The sequence below is a fragment of the Lupinus angustifolius genome, chromosome LG04 (assembly GCF_001865875.1).
Source record: "Lupinus angustifolius cultivar Tanjil chromosome LG04, LupAngTanjil_v1.0, whole genome shotgun sequence".
Classification (NCBI taxonomy): Eukaryota; Viridiplantae; Streptophyta; class Magnoliopsida; order Fabales; family Fabaceae; genus Lupinus; species Lupinus angustifolius.
This window is the reverse complement of record NC_032012.1, coordinates 16457348-16477856: the sequence shown is the minus strand read 5'-3', so window position 1 is coordinate 16477856 and position 20509 is coordinate 16457348. Positions and strand designations below refer to the sequence as shown.

The following is a 20509-nucleotide window of genomic DNA, read 5'->3' as shown; positions in this document are numbered from 1 at the left end:
CCAAAATTACACTTGTCAAAATGAGCAAGAGGTTGGAGAATTAAGACAAATGTAACTCATCCCTAGTTCGAAGAAATGTCTTGTTGGTAGGGAGACCATAAAGGCATCCATATTCCTAAATTTTTGGTGTTCTTGGTAGATTCCAAACTAGAAAATGATGTGTGTGGAAGGTATGCCTTTAACTAACAAGGCAACTAGTAATCTAAGACATTTCATAAATTTTAAAAAGTCTTAGATATATAGTGGAATCTAAGACTAGAGTTTAGATCTAGTATGACTATGATTGTTGAGTCTGAATTATTCATTTCCAAAAATATTTCTAATGAGTCTTAGAACAATTAAATTTCACTTTAGGGTAAGTTGTAGTTAGGGATGATAATTGGGATGCATGGGCACGAGTATATTTACTCACGCCTATTTATGAGTTTCGAAAATTTGTATTAATGAGTTTTCAAATTATTTATATATTTATATATTTTTTAATAATAATCAATATATATAATTATAGGAATCAAAATATATACATGATAATCTTATTAATGTATTTTAATCACTAAAATTTATTATGAAATAATAGTAAAATAAATCATGTATATTCTCAAAAGTAATAAAAAATATAATATATATAATATTTAATTAAAATTAAATTTATGAATATATCAGTGTCCATATGGAGAATATTACGGTATTCATTGACACTCTAAGTTGTTATTATTGTGAGTATTTATTACGAGTATTTTTAAAGTAATGACATATGCAGATAATTTTGTCATCTTTAATTGTGACAAATTACTAAATTATATTTGTAAATTTTATTTTAAAATTTCATATGATATTTTATATTGTATGAATTTTATAACAACGTTAGCAATATTGAATAGTCTTAATAACCCTAGATCTAATATTAGTAAAATGTTTAGATGTCTAAATCTTATAAGTTTTTGGGATGCGGATGTGTTGAATATTTTTCACTAAGTAAGTAATGAAGCTTTCCTTACATTACACATATTTTTTCAAACATATTATTTATAGAATTCAATTTTATTTATGTTAATTAGTTATTATAACTAGAAATGTGCTTATTTTTTACTTACGTCATTTAATTATTTTCATTTTCACCATAATGATTTCTAACTGATTTATATCACCTCTTATTCACATGATTACTTTAAAAAATTAAACCAAATGATAAGTATAAAATTTGGTTGATTATGATAAAATGAAGGTAGAATAATGTATATATTGACTTTGTAAAAGTTTATTATATCGTTAATACATTATCTAGTATTTATGTATGATTATCACTAACTCATAAATAAAAGTAATATACATAAATAGTGAAGGATAAATTGAGTATATAAAAAACAATTTATTGACAATATATAAACATTATTTATGTATCATCAATGAAAGTACAAAGAATAACAACTCCCAAACATAGATGTATATTTATAATAATTTAACTTGATATTACCATTGTAATATAAATATAATAAATTAAATAATATTAAGTAATAAACTATTCCCTTATGTATATAAATACTAATATTGTTTCTTATTTCCATAAATTATTAAATATCAATATTTTTTCATTTAAATATTGTAATTTCAATTAAAAAATATTACACAAATGGTTTTACGAAATAAATTTTTATTTACAAAATTTAATTATTTTATTTTTAAATTAAATATATCAAGTATACACAACTTTAAATAATAAATTTTATTTTCATTATATATACTAGTATTTTGACATGTTTGTAGTATTTGTCAACCCTATTTTTTAATTTAATAAACTTAATATTATAAATTAATACATATAATTTTTTTTCTCTATAAACCAAGGTTTTATAAAAATAAAAATAATATTCTTCTTGATAATAATGATATATTTAATTTTAGAGAGAAATTAAAATGTAAATTAAAAATGTATATTATTAATATGGATAAAAGACAAATAAGTTAATTATGACGAGTAATTTCCAATTTCCTTTTGGAAATAGAAATTATTAATATGGGTAGAGAATAAAACAATACAAAATTACATAGTCAACAACCAATTTCTTTTAAAATAGTAAATATATAGTAATAGATATAAAAAGATAGAATTTTTTTTATTTCCGTATGATATTAAATACCAATATTTTTTTCAATTTGTCTCTTTCAATTTCCGGGAGAAGAATATTTATAACAAAATTTTATGGAATAATCTTTTATTCCCTTCATTGATCTTTAATGTAAACTATAGAAATTATTTACCAGGCAATTTAATCATTTTCTATTAAGGACTTTAACAAAAACAATTAATATTTAATTTGTATTATAATTCACTCCTAATCTAAATGTAATTAGTTATAGCCAAAAAAATGGTTTAGACGTTGTGCGACCCGCTTGTCGAGTAATAGATCGTCGATTACACAATTTTTAGAAAGAAAGAGAATAAATTTTGACATCTTCCAAATGATTTGGTGTCATCACAATGTTTTTTTGTGATCAAAATGGAAAAATCTCTCTTTTATGTCCAATTTAAAATAAAATCATTGGACTAAAATTTTGAGTTCGAGAGTCTATTGCAAATCAGGAAATATATTAACAATAAAAAACTCAAGACTACATAGTTCTTGGTTGAAGATTGATTAATAAGTTAGTTTACTTTTAATTAATTAGAAGAAAATTAATAGGAGAAGAGACCGTAGTCGTGAATGGACTTCTTACCTCGAGATATAGCACAAATAATACTAATGACTACATATATTTCTTGATTCAAAGCAAAAAAACATATGACAAGAAGGATTAGCTCACTAAAATTAATATTATTAATTTATTTGTTTAATTATATAAAGATATGATTTTAATTAAAAGATAATTAATAGCACAAGAAACTATATTGGTTGTGAATTAACTTCTCACTTGAAGAGTGAGGAATGATATTATTAATGACTACAATCATTTCTCAACTCATAGTATAAAGTAAGATATTACACAATCTGTAACATCATTATTTAATTCTCAAAATAATTTATTACTTAAAAAAATTTATTTAATTTTTTATTAATTAAATTAATATTATTAATTAATTAATATTTTATATCATATTTATTTAACTATAAGAAAAAATGAATAAAAAATAAATTAAGTATCATTTTATTTTTTAAAAGATAATAACAAAGAAAATATCTTTTAAAATGAGGTATAATAATAAAATGGAAAAGAAAAGAAAAATATATGTCGCAATGTCGCATATGGGTTGGAGAGGAACGCCAAGTGTGACTAGCGAAACGTGAGCGAAACTAAGATTGAGGACCTCATACAAGGTACGTGTCATATTAATGAGACTTCCTTATCTGTGTTGTTTGATTCAGGTGTGACCCATTCGTTCATATTTAATGATGTTGTCAACTGATTAGCATTGCTTATAGTATTCATACCCTATGACCTAATTGTATCCATACTCACTAATGAACTCGTCATAGTGTCAACTATGTGCTCTGAATGTCCTATAACTTTAGATGAACAAACCTTTGCAGTAGACCTTATATGTCTACCCTTATCCTAATTAGATATCATCGTAGGGATGGACTGCCTGTCTAACAACCATGTTCTTCTAAACTGCTTTAACAAAACAGTAATCTTTAGCAATCTTAAGAACCTCATTGAATCCTGTTATGAAACCAAAAGCACCACTGCCAACCAAATGAAGAAACTCTTGAAGGATGAAGCTCAAGTATTTATGCTGCTGGCATCATTGGAGGAGAAAGGTAGAGAAGAGATTCAGTACTTACTTGTGGTTAGGGATTTCTCTGAAGTTTTCACGAATGACATTCCTGGTTTGCCCCCAATGCGAGAGATAAAGTTTGAAATCGATCTGGTTCCTAGAACTGGACCAATCTCTATAGCTCCCTACAGGATGACACCATTAGAGTTAACAAAGTTGAAGAAGCAATTGGAAGACTTGCTACGTAAATAATTTGTCAGACCTAGTGTTTCACCATGGGGTGCTCTAGTGTTATTTGTGAAGAAGAAGGATGGCGGTATGCGGCTGTGTACTGACTACCGACAGTTGAACAAAGTCACCATCAAGAATAAGTACCCATTGCCAAGAATTGACGACTTGATGGATCAACTAAGAGGAGTTACCGTGTTTTCAAAGATCAATCTTCGATCAGGATACCACCAAATATGCGTGAAGTCACAGGATATTCCAAAAACTCTTTTTCAGACGCAATATGGTCATTACGTATATCTCGTGATGCCATTTGGTGTAACCAATGCTCCTGTAGTGTTCATGTCAAGCTATCAACTCTATACCTCGACACATTTGTTGTTGAGATTTTGAAAGACAACCAACTTTATGTCAAGCTATCAAAGTGCCAATTTTGGTTAGAATCGATGAATTTTCTTAGGCATATGATATCAAGTGAAGGAATTGCAGTAGACCCTGCTAAAGTAGGAACAATGATGGAATGGAATTCTCTGAAATCTATAACGGAGATTAGAAGCTTCCTTGGTTTAGCAGGATACTATCAGAAATTTATTGAAGGATTTTTGAAGTTGGCGTTGCCACTGATTATGTTAACCAGGAAAGACAAGGCTTTTGTTTGGACGGTGAAGTGTGAAGAAAAATTTCAAGAATTGAAGAAAAGATTGACTACAACACCCATGTTGATTCTACCAGACCCGAAGGGAAACTACAACGTGTATTGTGACGCGTCTAAACAACGCTTAAGTTGCGTGTTGATGCAACAACAAAAGGTGGTAGCTTATGCTTCAAGACAACTAAAGACACATGAGCATAATTATCTGATGCACGACTTGGAGTTGGCTGCGATCATATTTGCTCTCAAGATCTGGAGACATCACCTCTATGGAGTAAGATTTGAAGTCTTCAGCGATCACAAAAGCTTGAAGTATCTGTTCGACCAAAAGGAGCTGAACATGAGGTAGAGAAGATGGATTGAATTCCTCAAGGACTATGACTTTGATCTCAAATACCACCCTGGGAAAGCTAATATAGTGGTTGATGCCTTGAGTAGAAAGTTCTTGTATATGTCAACCATGATAGTCAAGGAGATGGAATTGATTGAAGATTTCAGGAATTTAAGCCTCGCAGTGCAAGTAAAACCTAAGAGTTTGATGTTGGGCATGCTTACAGTAACAAATGAATTTCTGGAACAAGTAAAAGGGTTGCAAAGTTCCAATCCAGAACTGCAAGAGAAGATAATCTTGTTGGCTGAAGGAAGAGCCCCATAATTTCAAGAAGGAACCGATGGAGTGTTGTGATGCAAGAACCGAGTCTATGTGTCAAGAGACCCTGATTTGAAAATGGCAATCTTGGACGAAGCCCATAAGAGTAAACTAAGTATTCATCCTGGAGCTACCAAAATGTATCAAGACTTGAAGAAGATGTTATGGTGATCCGGTATGAAGAGAGAAGTAGCAGAGTATGCCTCGCACTGCTTAACATGTCAGAAGGCAAAGATCGAGCACAGGCGACCTAGAGGAGAAATCCAACCTTTGGATATCCCCATTTGGAAATGGGATAATATTGCAATGGATTTTGTGAGCAGATTTCCTCGGATTCTAAAGGGTTACAGTTTGGGTGATAGTGGATCATTAGACGAAGACAACTCACTTTCTACCCATCAATATGAAATAATCTTTGGAAAGGCTAGCAGATTTATACATCAAAGAGATTGTCCGATTACATGGTATTACTACAAATATCATCTCAGATAGAGTCCCACGTTTCACTTCGAAGTTGTGAAATGGTTTGCAAACAGCCTTGGGTACCAAATTGAGTCTGAGTTCAGCTTACCACCTGTAGACGGATGGCCAATCTGATTGGACTATCCAATCTTTGGAAGACTTGCTGAGAGCATGTGTGTTGGTACAATCTGGAAGTTGGGCGGACTATCTACATCTGATAGAGTTGACCTACAATATCAGCTTTCATTCAAGTATCGGCATGGCGCCGTATGAAGCTCTTTACGGTAGGAAGTGCAAAACACCATTGTATTGGTTTGAAGCATGGGAGAATCTGATACTAGGACCTGATGTGGTTCAACATATGACAAAAACGATGAGAAAAGCCTCCTCCAAAGTTCATCATGTTGCTTAAATTTCAGCATTTTCATTCCTTAGCCACGTCTTAGCTTTGTCTCTAAGGGAATATTGAAACATGCGAAGACGAATGATATCATCAGAAGCCTCATGAATCCTTACTGTCTCACAGAATTCCAAGAACTGATCAATATTGTCATTCAGATCTTCATGAGCTCCTCCTCCAAATTGGTTTTGCATTACCATTTGGATCAAGCAGATGACAAAGAAAATTTCTCTGCCTCAATAGTTGGGCAGATTATTCCAGGACGTGAACTACGAGCATTAGGGGCTATGTAGTCGAGAAGTGGTTATTCATCTCGTTCAACCATTGTTTGTACATACGCACATCTTTCTCTTTCTGTTTGCTGTCTTCTTCTTCTACGAAAAGTCTTTTCTAGCTCTGAGTAGTAATTTTAACTTTGCATAAACCAAATTGGCAACCTACAGAGGTACCAAGAAAAAGGAAAATGCATAATACACTAGAGTAAAGTAATGAATTAATTGAGAATTAAAGAAATTTTGACACAGTCCCCGGCAGCGGCGCCAAAAACTTGATAGGGAAAATCGCAAGTGCACGATTATGTCGTCAAGTAATAAAATATCGATCCCACAAGGACTGGAAAACTCCATTAATTACAACATTTAATTTATTCTTAACTCAAATAGGAATTAAAAGTGAATTTAGAATAATTGAACAATTGACAAGAATAATTATGAAAATAGTAAAAAAAAAGGATTGAAATCTAATTTAGGAAGAGTTCCCAGAATAAGGGTTACCGTATTTACACTCGTAAATCCTTGTTTTGCTCCTTTTCATGAACTTTAAGTTGTGAGGGTGAATTGCTCTTTGATATGTGTCATTCTCTCTCAAGCTTCGACACGTGTACTCAATTGAAGTCACACCTACTTGAATCTTTCTATCCAATCGCTTCGTAGCAACCCAAAGTGAATTCCAGAACCCCTGAGAATCCTAATACTACTCTCGTGAATTAGGATTCTAGTTTGAATAACTGAATGGTCGCATAGTTGGGTTCAACTCTCGGTCCTCCCCGGATGTATCTAAGAGGTGTAATTTTTTAGCCAGACAACTCACATGAATAAAACTCAGTTTAATGATTCAAATCACAGTACTAAATGAAATAGAAGTAAGAACAAGTATTTATTGAATGTAAAAGGGCATAGCCCCAATCCTAGAAACAAAAGGAATTACTCATTCATGATGGAGAAGAGAATACCAAATTCTAGGTTAGATAATTATAATGTAAAGTGTAAAGTCAAATCCTTTCATCCTCGAGGGAGAACTCTTATTTATCCTAATTACAAAATATTGGTCTATGCCCAACAAAACAAATCTAAAAAATAGGAATATAATATAACATTTATGACTTCTTTTGGCCCTTTAATTGGTCTTCGCATAGCCTCAACACTATATTCCATCTTCTTGCACCTAATCTCAACTCTTTTTGGCTTTAATCCATCCAAACTGCACAACATTGCCAAAAACACCCGCTCAACCCGAACAAAGAGAAACAAAAGCTAAAAACAATCATAAAGTCTTAATTCTAATTGTGTCCTAAAATGCAATGAAAATGTAGCATAATTTCATAGTCATCACTCCTCAAATGTCTTGGCCCCAACAGAGCATGGTATGTCCTCCAAGAACTCCACAAAGGGAGTTGTGGACACCAACTCGGTGCAGCTTCCCTCGCAAAGAAAGTCTTATGATCTAGATACTATTGGCCGGCCATGGAGAAGGATGTATCTGATCTAACCAAAAAGTATACTCGATGCTAGTTGTTCGTGGATTTCCATAAATCCCTACCCGAAGAGTTAACTACTACACTGGTCTGTTGGCCGTTTTGTAGTTGTGGCATGGATCTTCTGGGGCCTTTTCCTCAAACAGTCGGCCAATTGAAGTTTCTGGTAGTAACTGTGGACTATTTCACCAAGTGGATTGAGGTCGAGGCCTTGTTCACCATTACATCGGCCAACATCCAAAAATTCACTGGGAGAAATATCATCACTCGGTTTGGCATTACAGCTGTCATAGTGACTGATAATGGAACCCAATTTTTCGATCGTAAATTTCAAGAATTATTGTCCGATTTGCATATCAAACATCACTTCACATATGTTGAACACCCTCAAATAAACGAGCAAACAGAGGCATCCAATAAAGTCATTCTAAGGGGAGTTAAGAAAAGGTTGGACGAAGCTAAGGGAACTTGGCCCGACCAACTTCATCATGTACTTTGGGCTTACTAGACAACTCCACATTCCATATTTGGCGAGTCCCCTTTCAACCTCACATATGGCGCTGAGGCCATGATCTCGGTGGAAATAGGAGAACCTACATGGGGAACCCCACACTTTAATGAGGAGGCCAATCAAACCTTGATTAGGCACAGCCTAGATTGGATTGAGGAAGAGACAGATTAGGCCAGTATAAGGGAGGCGGTCGTCAAAAGGCGGACGATGAAGAAACACAACTATTCGGTCGTCCCCACAAACTTTGAAGATGGAGCTTTGGTTCTCCGTAGCGTAGACATTGGACGTGTCAAAGGGAAACTGACACCCAACTAGGAAGGCCTCTATTGAGTGTTAAACAAAATTGAAAAAGGCGCCTACAAGTTGGAAGACCTAGCTGAGAAAGAGATTCCCCAGACACGGAATGTTGCAAACCTCCGAGTTTTTTATGCTTAAAAGATATAATGTTGACCCCTTTCAGGTCGAACATCCCCTTGTAACACATACACGTATGTAATAACGAAGTATTGTTCATCTCATATCTTTATCACAGTAATCCAACCCAACATCAACGCCCCTCAAGGTACGAACCATGACCCCTTCAACGACGATTTAGAATATTCCCAAGGTGCAGACATTGTCCCTACTAACCAGTATTCAACACCTCTCAATGTGCGGACTATGTCCCCCATCGACAGGGGTTTAATATATCTCCAAGATGCGGACCTTGTCCCCTTTGGCTGGTCATCCAACATCAATACCCCTCAAGGTGCAAATCATGTCCCCCTTCGATGACAGTCAAATAAATCACCCAAGGCATGGGCCATGCCTCCTTGACCAATGGTCCAATAATTAATACCCCTCAGTGGCGAGGCTCATGGCCCCCTTTGATGGTGGTCAATTAAATCACCTAAGGAATAGGCGAAGCCCCCTTGACCGGTGGTCCAACAATTAATACCCCTCAAAGGCGTGGCCCATGGCCACCTTTGGTCGTTGTCAAGTAAATCACCTAAGGCGTAGCCCATAGCCCCCTTGACCGGTGGTCCAACAATTAATAGCCCTCAAAGGCATGGCCTATGGCCCCTTTTGATGGCGGTCAAATAAATCACCCAAGGCGTGGGCCAAGCCCCATTGACTGATGATCCAATAATCAATACCCCTCAAGGGCACGGCCTATGGCCCCATATAACGACGGTCGTAGAATTAGATCAACTCGTCCAAGTTCAAGGAAAATGTCTAAATGACCGTATCTAGTCGCAGGTACTCCTGACTAAGGCAACCTTGGGAAAATTCACGATCTAATTGTTTCCATTATGAAATACCTGACTAGGGTTACTTGGTCAATGTCAATTGTCTAAATCCTAAGTATCACAACTATGACTATTTGTACGACAGTAAAGTTTCGCTTATTCAAGTTCAAGTACGAACCACCCTGGGTTATTTCCGACGAGGCTTATCTTATTCAGGTTACAGTTTTGATTAGGGTTAAAATAGCATATCAAATAAAGGTCCAACTTTGACCAATATCAGCTCGAGACAACTTAAAATTGGAGGGTTAACATCGGTTAAATCATCTTCGGTGCTTAAAGTTATTTCTAGCAAAGGGGCATGACTTCTAGGTCATTACCGGTCAAGGGTACTTTATCACAATTACAATGAGTTATTCCCGATTTAGGTCTCTTCGTCCAAGTCTAGATCTAGTTAATACTGATTACAACCAAACATATAACATGAGTTAAAATACTTGACAGGAATATTAAAGGGAGACAAGCAATTAAATAAAAGGCTTCATTTAAAGGATAACCAGATACAGATACATTGCAAAGAAAAAAGTAAAGCTACCCCCTTCTACCCAAAACTGGTAGCTTAACAATGCCACTGAATTCTTCTAACACTAACTCCCCATCAACAACAAGGGTCCAAATGTTCATCCATGAGAAGTCTTCATCAGGTTCTGTCAGTTGAACTTGGCTCACAACATTCGCCTAGGACAGATAAGCTGCTTTACTCGCCAAGTTGATCATTTCTTCCAGCTCAGCGGCCTGGTCAACCTTCTGTTGGGCAATGATAGCCTTTCTCCCCTTCGAGCACCCCTGCCTGAGTCTGCGAAGCAGTCAGCTCCCCAGTTAGGCGATTAGCTTCCCCTTGGATGACCCTATCTCGTTCCTCCGACTGCTCCAGTTTGGCCCTCAAATGCTGGATCTCCAGTTTTGTCTCCTCAAACCGAGTAGTCATCTCAATCAGCTTGTCATGGTTCTCCATGGCCGCTCAATGAGAACACTCTTGCCGATGGGATATCACCAAAAGTTGTTTGCAAGCCGCCAAGGCATGAGCTTCCACATTCTTCAACTTCATAGCATGAGCCTTTTTTAACATCTGCAAATCAGCAGAATGCTGCTCTTAGAGAGTTGTCAAAACATTAGTGTCCATATGGCCAATGAGGGGGCCCTCCTCCTCAAAATATTGGGCCATCGAAGTCGATAGGAGAGAAGGCAATCGCAACAGTTATAGCAAATCGGGCATGGACATCCCGTCCAAAAGCTCTCTCATGGTGGGGCTTAAGAGGTTCGGCTCTAACACCAGAGAAGGTCGGAAGGACAAAAGTACCTATTTAGGTCAGGTAGCCAACTTTTCCCCCTTCGCAGTAGGCTTCTCTGCCTAGTAGGCCTAACAATCTGCACCTTGGCATCAGAAGAGCCCCCTGCTCGGAGGAAGAGCCAGATGCAGATCTTCGGGTCACATTGATCGTCGCTTGGACTGGTGGAAAGACGAGGACAGGTCGAGTACCTTCACTTGTCGATTGTTGAGTAGAAGGGGACTTCGACCAAAGACCGGAGGCAAAAAAGGCCCCATAAGGAGAGGAAGTTCGATCACGCTTGCTCGATGATGCCCCATCTCGCCCCTCCCAAGTGTCTTGGCCAGTAGACATGTCCTGTCGAGGTTGCTGCTCATCTCAAAAGAAAAACAAAACATAGATTAGTATGTAACAGATAACTACCCAAGCATACACTAATAACTCGGCTAACTTACCTATGCGCTACTCCAAGGCTGCGCCCGCCTTCTATAGGGACGAGTACAGTACATTTGCACCTTCTGACAACCAATGTAGTATCTCATCGGCTGCCTCCATTACTTGACTAGTCAAACTTTCGTCATTGGTGAAAAACCACTTCATGGGTTTTTGATGGAACTGCCCATTCCAGGAAAAGGGGAACCACCTCCTTCTATCCGACCCATAAGCCCATGGGTGACTAGCCACCCCTTCGATCTCCACTCAGTAAAAACCCATCTTCCAGTTCTTCACCGACTGGTCAAAAGGGGTGACCAAGGCTCGCTTATTCCTCAACTGAAGGCACACCCACTTGTGGCGACCTTCTTTCTCTTCATCCAAGTTAGTGCCATGGGTAACCCATAACATCTAGAAAGACAGGTTAATCGAGCAGGGATGCTCGTTGACCCTACACCAGATGGAGAACGTCCACATAAAGCCCCATGCATTTGCATGGAGCTATGAAGGAGCAACCTGAAGGTGACCCAGAACGACCATGCTCTAGTCATCAAAAGGAAAACACAATCCGAGCTTTCGTGAGTAAATGTCATATAAGTATAAGGTGTAATCAATCCCCGCCTCAACCTGGAGGTCCTAGTAGACCCTCTCGCCGGCTTGAGGAGACTTCACTATAACAATGTTTGTCGGACTCTCTAGAATGTTCACTTTAGGTCGATCCTTGGCTGGGAAAAAACTACTCAATCCTAAGATCTCTCGGTCCATTCACCAATATCGACTACTAGGCCTATCCAAGCTGGGGGGAATGACCAGATGATCAACTTTCATCGCCTATGTTCTCGCCTTGAAGAACCTGCGACCAGAAGGAACATTAGATCCCGAACTAGAATCACTAGTCACAATCAGTAATCGCCTCCCGAGCATAATAGCCTGGTCAATCAGTGTTTTCCTCAATATCACCATTCTCTCTCTCCGACTGACCACCAGGTTTGGACTGGGAGATCACTCAGCCTCCTCTCAAAGGCCAACCTCACGCGCCGACCTCACGTGAAGATAGGTGGAGGTTTGGACAAAACCTCCATGCTACCTGAGCTAAGCTCATGCTCGGCAGAGGAGGACATTATCAGAAGTAAGAGTAAGGAAAAGAAAGAAAAATATTCCTAGTAAGTACTTCAAAGAAGATGAAGGTGAATACTAGATCAGATCGAGAACAAGTTTTGCAACAAGAGTTTTCAAAAGAATAAATAAGCAAACATAGAATGATTGAAGGAATGACCATCCTTATTTATAGGGAGGGCCCAAATTCATCCAACGGTGGACATAGCGAACCACGTAGAGGAGTTCCAGAACCTTTGAAAAACGGCCCAGTTCGAAACACATCCTCCCCATTCAAAAGACACTGAAGTATGATCCAACGACGACCCAAGTACCAAGACGAAAGGCGGCAAGAAACGAGCCGATGAGCCACACTCAAGTACTCTGCACTACGAAATGGCCTGATAAGCTAAGAACATTAATGACAACTAGCCACATGTTGCACAACCCATAAGGCTAATGACACCCTACTGATGCACCTGTATTCTACCAACATGCTCGCCTACCGAACATACTACTTGACTTGGGGCAACTGTTCTATCCTGGTCATCTGGATGTATTAACTACCCAGGATGGTCTCCCTTCTAGTCGGGCAATGATAAGGTATAACCAATTAAAAGGCTCAGCTGGATTCATTCTCCTTATGCCAGACATCCTAGGTCGGGGTCAAGATCACTCCCCGTCTGACACGCTGCCAACAATGTACTGCCACGCCACCTGCAATCCCACATATCCCTTACCAACACGACAAGGACAGACTGCAATACGACTACCACACCTGCCACATGCTACAAGTTAACTATGCACAGAGTATGGCCCTACCAAAGCCGCTTGACATGGGAAAAGCAACCTCCGACAATCCAGGATGGTCGGCCATGCCAACAATACCCTCCAGTGCCACATCATCCACCTCAACCACTATAAATATGGGTCACCCCTAATAGGAAGTATCACTTAGAACTCATTATTACTCTCTACTTACTCCTCATATCTCATTTATTGCTCTCGGGCATTATCTCTCTAGTCTTACTATCGTCGGAGAACCTTTTCAGGTACCTCTACCGGCGAGTCTTAGTCTTCCTTCATCCAGATTGCAGAAGAACTCTAGCCCGTATATCCAAAAAGTCTTACTCATACCTCTAGTCTGACCAAACTTGTTCATCCAGAAAAGAACATAATATCTCTCAAGTTTTTAATTGGGATTCATGATTTAAGGTTGACGTTTTTAATAATAAATGTGTAAGGAAATAAGAGGCTAGTGCCCAAGGCTTTAAATTAAAGCACATAAGATTCACCCTAAACACTAAAAATGTACGAGAAATAAAATGTGATTGTTTGAATTCAAGCCCTACGAACTATATAATTTCTCCTCTCCCCATTAAAAGCTCAAATTAAACATAATACCTTTTTTGTATTACAGTTTTTTTTTCTGTATAAGTATTTCATCATATTATTATAGCTAAAAAACTAATATTTTTTAGGGTATATATATTTTTCCAAATAAGTGGAGCTCTCAAGCATCAAATATTTGATGTTTAACCAAATTCAATACTTAAAGATCCAATAAAGTTTTACACCAACATCTTGTTGGTACGGATGTAATTTAAATTAAGGTGCATTTAACTCTTATTTGTTATGCTCATCTTATATAGATGTCTTAAATATGTTATTTACGAATAATGTTTCTTCAATATAATTACTATTAGCACTCTAATACTATTAAAATGATCATGGTAAATCTAATATCATAATAATTCTTTTATAATGTTAAGTATGACTTCCTTACTTCATACAAATTTGTATACATGTAATTTACTGTTTTCGCTAATGGAGACTTTTAGATTAATTTAATTAATTCTGGTTATAATAATTATATAAATTAAAGGTAGCATTTTAAATGTCATATCTTATGTAGTGAAATAAAGTTTCACTGAATCACCAAATATTATTTTATAAAAAAGGTCAAAGATAAATTAGATTAGTAGAAACAACACTTATAGAATTAACAATCATTTATCCTGCAAGGCATTAGTTTTTGTAATACACTTAGTTTTACCAAATAAAAAATGACAAATGCCCCACATACAACGAAAAAATCAACCTAATAATCAAAAGAGAATAATATATCTCACGTCAGGAAATATTTTATCTCATTCGACCAGTAAAAATATGATATGTATACTATTTCGTTTTGTGTTGGAAATATTTTTATAGAAAATGATAAAACATGACATATGTCATGATTTCAGTGGCATGAGAAGATAACTTATCTCCTTATACCAATAGATACTTTATTTTCTCATCAAAATATAATTAATCCTAAACAACCTAACCGGATATAATAAATAGAAAATCATGTTATTAATCTCAACAACCACACTTTCAATATACTGTCCATTTAGAATTTGCAATAATTAATCTCCTAGAAAAAATGCAAAAGGTATGGAAAGTGAAACAAAATCCAGAAAAAGAAATTCTCTCTTTTTCTTTTAGATGAAGGATAAAACATAATCTCACAATGAACAGAAAAGTTATAAATATCATTAGACTTTACTTTTTAATTTCCCATCACACCAAGAAGATAATAGAAAAATGAAAAATCAACAGGGTCCAGTCATGGTTCAGGAGGTTCAAAAGCAACTCCCACATCATGCTGGTGGCAATATGCCTTGGAAAACTCATAACCAAATTTCCCTCTCCATGTAATTCAAAACAGATACATGAGAAAAATGTAAGTGGATAAATAAAATAGAGAAAAGGTAGAAAAATGACATCGAAAATTTTATGGTTAAAAGAAAAGTACTGAAATTGAAAAGTAAACAATCAAAAACTTAATCAAGAAATGTCTTTCAATTATAATATTTGACTCTCACTCTAAATACTCAATCTTATCTAACAAGAATGAAATTCAACTTATCTCTGGTCTTGAGGACTCAATGAAAAATTCCAACAGTTTGAAAATGTCATCATTTAACATATTCAATAAATCATCTATCAATCTTCAATCAACCTATACAAATATTTAATTGATCATATATCAAGTCTAAAAGGTCATAACCTCCTATAAATTAAGGAGGGATTCTCACCAAATATCACAAACACTTGTTGAACAAAAGAAAAACATAAAATCATTGCACATATTCCATTGATATTTACAACAAATTCTAATCTTTATTATACACAATAACAATTGGCAATTGCAACATGTGTCAAAAGACAGCTGAACAAAACTTTGAGTATAAGAACCCAATGAAAAAGAAAAACAATATATTGAAAGTCATAAGCAAAAGTGAAGTTGATAAGATGACAGAAGTTCATAGGGAAAAACATATCTGCCAATTTCAAGTGACTGAAAAGTTGATTATCAGAAAAGTGCATGTTAAGCTCTGTCAATAACCTCAAGTATATCAGCACATCATTCAGGCCATAATTGCCTTAAGGTCCGTTATCAAGTTGAATTTTGGAAGGGAATGAATGGAAATGGAAAGTTTGAGAGCCATGAAATACACTGTGCAATGACTCTGCAGCCTTCTCATTCCCTTCCTTCCCCTCCAAAACTCAACTCGCAAACAAACGCTTAGGGTCCGTTTGCGAGTTGGATTTTGGAGGGGAAGGAACGGAAAGGGAAAGCTTCAAAGCCATGAAATATACTGTGAGATGACTCTGCAGCCTTCACATTCCCGTCCTTCCCCGTCCAAAACTTAACTCGCAAACTGACCCTTAAGCATCTTATATTCAAGGAGCATGAATGTTCTTCAACTTATGATAGGATATATAGATATGTCACTAGATTTGTTGCCTTAGTCCAGCAACATTCAAACTCTTTAGAACATCCTTGTTTTCATTGCGAAGGGCTTTGAGTATTATAGTAAAGATCATGTTCTCATGCTTCATCAATAACATTGTCTTTCACAGAGAAACCATCAAAGATATCACTATCTGTGTCAACCTGAAACTCCTTAAACATTGCCATAACTTGTATCATGGTTGGTCGCCGATTCGGCCTTTCATCTAGACACTCAAAAGCAATTCTTAAATATTGGTATAGTTCAGTTTCACTAGATGTTTGCATAACTAAGTCAGGATCTAGTATATCATTAACTCTTTTCTCTCTGTGAAGCTGCTTCGACCATCCGACAAGATTGTTGTCATCGCCAAACTCGGAAGAGTCGATCGGCCTCTTCCCTGAAAGAAGCTCTAGCAATATGACACCGTAGCTATAGACATCGCCTTTCGTTGTGCACCTAAAACTCTGATAGTATTCTGGTGGTACATAACCCGGTGTTCCCGCAAGTGTGCTGACACTTAGATGAGTATCAAGGGCATCAACCAATCTTGCCATGCCAAAATCGGAAACTCTGGCCTCAAAATTTTCATCTAGAAGAATATTGCTAGACTTCATATCCCGGTGTATTATGTGAGGTATGCAACTATGGTGAAGAAATGCAAGACCTCTTGCCGATCCTATAGCAATTTTCTTTCTTGCAGCCCAATCAAGCTTTGAACCTCCTCCTTTAGCCCTGTCATGTAGAACAGTCTCTAGACTTCCCCATCTCATGTACTCATACACTAGAAGCCTCTCATCTCCGATTTTACAGTAACCAAGCAGTTGAACCAGGTTTCGATGCTTAATCTTCCCGATAGTTTCCATTTCAGCCATGAACTCTCGATCTCCCTGACTCGTGACACGAATAAGCTTCTTGATAGCAACAACACAACCATCTTTCAGCTTAGCTTTGTAGACTTCACCAAACCCTCCAGACCCTATCAGGCTTTCAGCACTGAAACCATTAGTAGCCTCGAGAAGATGTGCGAATTTCAACTTACGCAGAGGCTTGTCGAAAGTGGCAACGCTGATGCTTAGAGGTTCAGGAAAACTCGAAATTTTCCAACTGCTGCTACCTGAAGTTGGAAGACTATCTATATATTTTTCTCTTTGTTCCTCCTTCCTGTATCTCTTCACTCGATATAAAGCGAATAAAAGCACAACAATAAATAGGAGCAGGGAAACAATGCCAACGACGATCTCAGCTTCAATAGGTTGATTCTTCTTCGAAGTGTAAAAACTTGCCGAGTGATTTGAAGTGCCACATGGCTGCAATGGGACGCCACAGAGGTTAGAGTTGTTTAAATATCTAGATGCAGGGAAAGTAGTTAGCTGACCTCCAGAAGGAATTGAGCCTGTAAGGTTATTATTAGACACATCAAGATCACTTAGAAAAGATAGAGTCCCTAATGACCCGGGGATATATCCCTGAAGGTTATTATGAGAGAGATCGAGCACTCCTATCGCTTTAAGACCACCAAAACTTTCGGGAATTGCTCCAGTTAGCCTATTGTGTCCCATATTCAAGACCTGTAAATAGCTCATTGAACCAAAGTTTTCAGGAATACTTCCGGATAAGGTATTGTAGGAAAGATCAAGGAAGATCATGCTGCCGTTGTAGGCGAAGGTATAAACTGTCAAACCGGAGTATATTCGTGTTAACGGACAGGAATGAATCATAGGAAAACCTTCCAGCCTCTCTACCCTGATATCCTCAAACTCAACTAACCCTCCAGCTCCCCTGCAACTTGTCCCACCTTCATTTCTTACAAATGCAAACTGCTTCCCCGAAACACTTCCTGGAATAACCAATCCAGCTTGATTGGCAAGTTCAGATGGGATAGTCCCGGTTAGGTTATTACTAGTCAAATCTAACCATATCAGGCTCCTACACTTCCCGAGCTCTGGTGGAATCAGTCCAGTAAGTGAATTGTTACCCAACTGAAGGATAGCAAGTTTATCAAGATTACCAATACCAGCAGGTATTCCACCAGTAATGCGATTGCTCGAAAGCGACACCCAAATCATATTGGTGCATTTAGCAATTGACTGAGGAATAGAGCCTGAAATGAAGTTGTTATTAAGAATCATGGTTTCTAGATTTCCTCCATTGACACAAATGCCTTCAGGTATCTCGCCAGTGAGGTTGTTCGCCCACATAATGAAGTCCGAAAGATTAGGCAAGGACCAAATTTCCGAGGGTATTGGGCCATTCAAATTGTTAAAGCTAAAATCAATCGTCCTCAAATTCTCGCAGCGACCAAGCTCTACAGGCACCTGCCCGGAAAGATAATTGCCAGCCAGAAGTATCTTTTTCAAGGCTGGGGGAGAATTAGAGGTTGAACATAACACAGAAGGGACATTGCCTGTAAAGGCATTGGAACTAAGATCAAGAACCTGAAGCTGTGTACAATTAGTGAGCGATAAAGGAATCGGCCCTGTGATATTATTGAATGCTGCATAGAGATATCTAAGACTGGAAAGTTTGCTTACAACTGAGTTAAGGAAATCTCCGGATAAATAATTCTTCGCGAGATTAAGACTTTGTAAAGAAGAGCATTTTCCAAATGACAAAGGTAACTCACCATAGAGTTTATTCTCAGATAGATCAAGCACCACAAGAGAACTACAAGCATTTCCAAGTTCTTCAGGTATTTCTCCATAAAACTGATTATGCCCCAAAAACAGTTCCCTCAAGCTCTTCAAACCCGAAAGACGAACCCCCGGAATCTTCAACTTCAGCTCATTGTGGGAAATATCTAGAGTCTCCAGAACCTGACAATTACCCAAGCTAGATGGAAACTCAGTTCCTGAAAGTGCATTGTGAGACAAATTCAATGAAACAAGGCTCCTACAGTGGCCTAAATCAAACCCAGAGAACACACCAGAAAAATTGTTGTTAGAAAGATCCAAAAGCTTAATTGAATCACCATCAAAACCATTTGGCATCTCTCCATTAAGCAGATTATGAGATAAGTCAAAAGTAGACAAATTTCTACAAGAAACAAGATTTTCAGTTCCACTAAGTTGACCAGAGATTCTGTTATCAGAAAAATTAACCAAAACCAAATTTTGACAGTTCCTAATAGTGTATTCCAAAAGGGTACCCTCAGAAACCTGATTCCTAGACAAATCAAGTTGAACCAAAGAACCACCAAAAAAACCAAAACCTGTTCTTCTTTCTGTACTATCTGCTCCAGTTATAAGATTCTGAGACAAGTTAAGGTAACTAAGATTATGACATGAAACTAGTTCAGAAAATGGAAACCTTCCAGAAAAATTGTTTTTTGACAAGTCAAGTGTTACAAGGCTGCAAAAAGATGAAACTGAGAAGTTACTGTTCCTTTCAGTGAAGTAATTCTCATGCAGAATAAGGTGTTGTAAAAAGGGTAAAGCTGTTAATGTTGGAAAGTGAAGAAAACCATGTAACTCAAACTTGGTAAGGTTGAGGGATGTCACGTGACCATCATGTGAGCATGAAACACCATACCATGTACAAGGAGATGAAGAATTTAAGGTTGTTTTCCAGTTTGAAAGGAAGTTGTTAGGATCAGAAGAAACTTGAGTGTTCTTGAACTTTAACAACAAAAAAGCTTCTTCTAGTTCTTTTTCAGAAGCATAAGTATGAGAAGAAGAAGAATAAGTGGTAATTATGATGAAGATGGATAATAGAAACAGTACTAGTTTTGAAGGTAGTTGTGACATCTTAGTGTGGTTGGTTTAATGGTTTCTCTGTTTTTATTTTGGTTTGCTTTCTTTTTTGTTTACTCATGAATGAATAATGTAATGATTAGCTTAATCCAATAGGGTTTTGGTGAATCACTTGTGTGCGTGTAATGAAGCCAAAGAAAATTGGTTTTTATTTGGAACATGAACTATTAGCTTGAGATTATTTTTGTTTATTTTTTTATTTATATTTTTTTAGTCTATGAAAATATTAGTTAAATTAAGCTTAGTTTTAAAAGAAAAAGTGTAATATTTATATGGGGATGATGTAAAGTTTATTGCACTCACTGTATTGTATATGATAAATTTATATTACTTTTATTTAAGAATAAAAAACAAGTAATATATAATAATATATGATATATTGATAATTTTTATATTGTTTCTCTATATTGTTTTATCTATAGAATATACATATAAACAAAAAAACATGTTAACATTTGATGTGGTAATTTGTTTAAAAAGTAATATATATGTATAGTTAGTGTAAAAATCCATACAAAAGT

At 36.6% G+C, this 20509-nt stretch overlaps 1 protein-coding gene across 1 annotated transcript; it reads right to left on the bottom strand.

The window, feature by feature from the left end:
* Positions 15573-20037, bottom strand: LOC109346025 (serine/threonine-protein kinase BRI1-like 1). The gene has a single exon (XM_019585368.1). The coding sequence runs from the start codon at positions 19980-19982 to the stop codon at positions 16335-16337; it is 3648 nt and encodes a 1215-aa protein (XP_019440913.1). The 5' UTR covers positions 19983-20037; the 3' UTR covers positions 15573-16334.

What these genes read in the sequence shown, in the direction of transcription:
- LOC109346025 (XM_019585368.1), bottom strand. Translation starts at nt 19,982, where the DNA reads ATGTCACAACTACCTTCAAAACTAGTACTGTTTCTATTATCCATCTTC.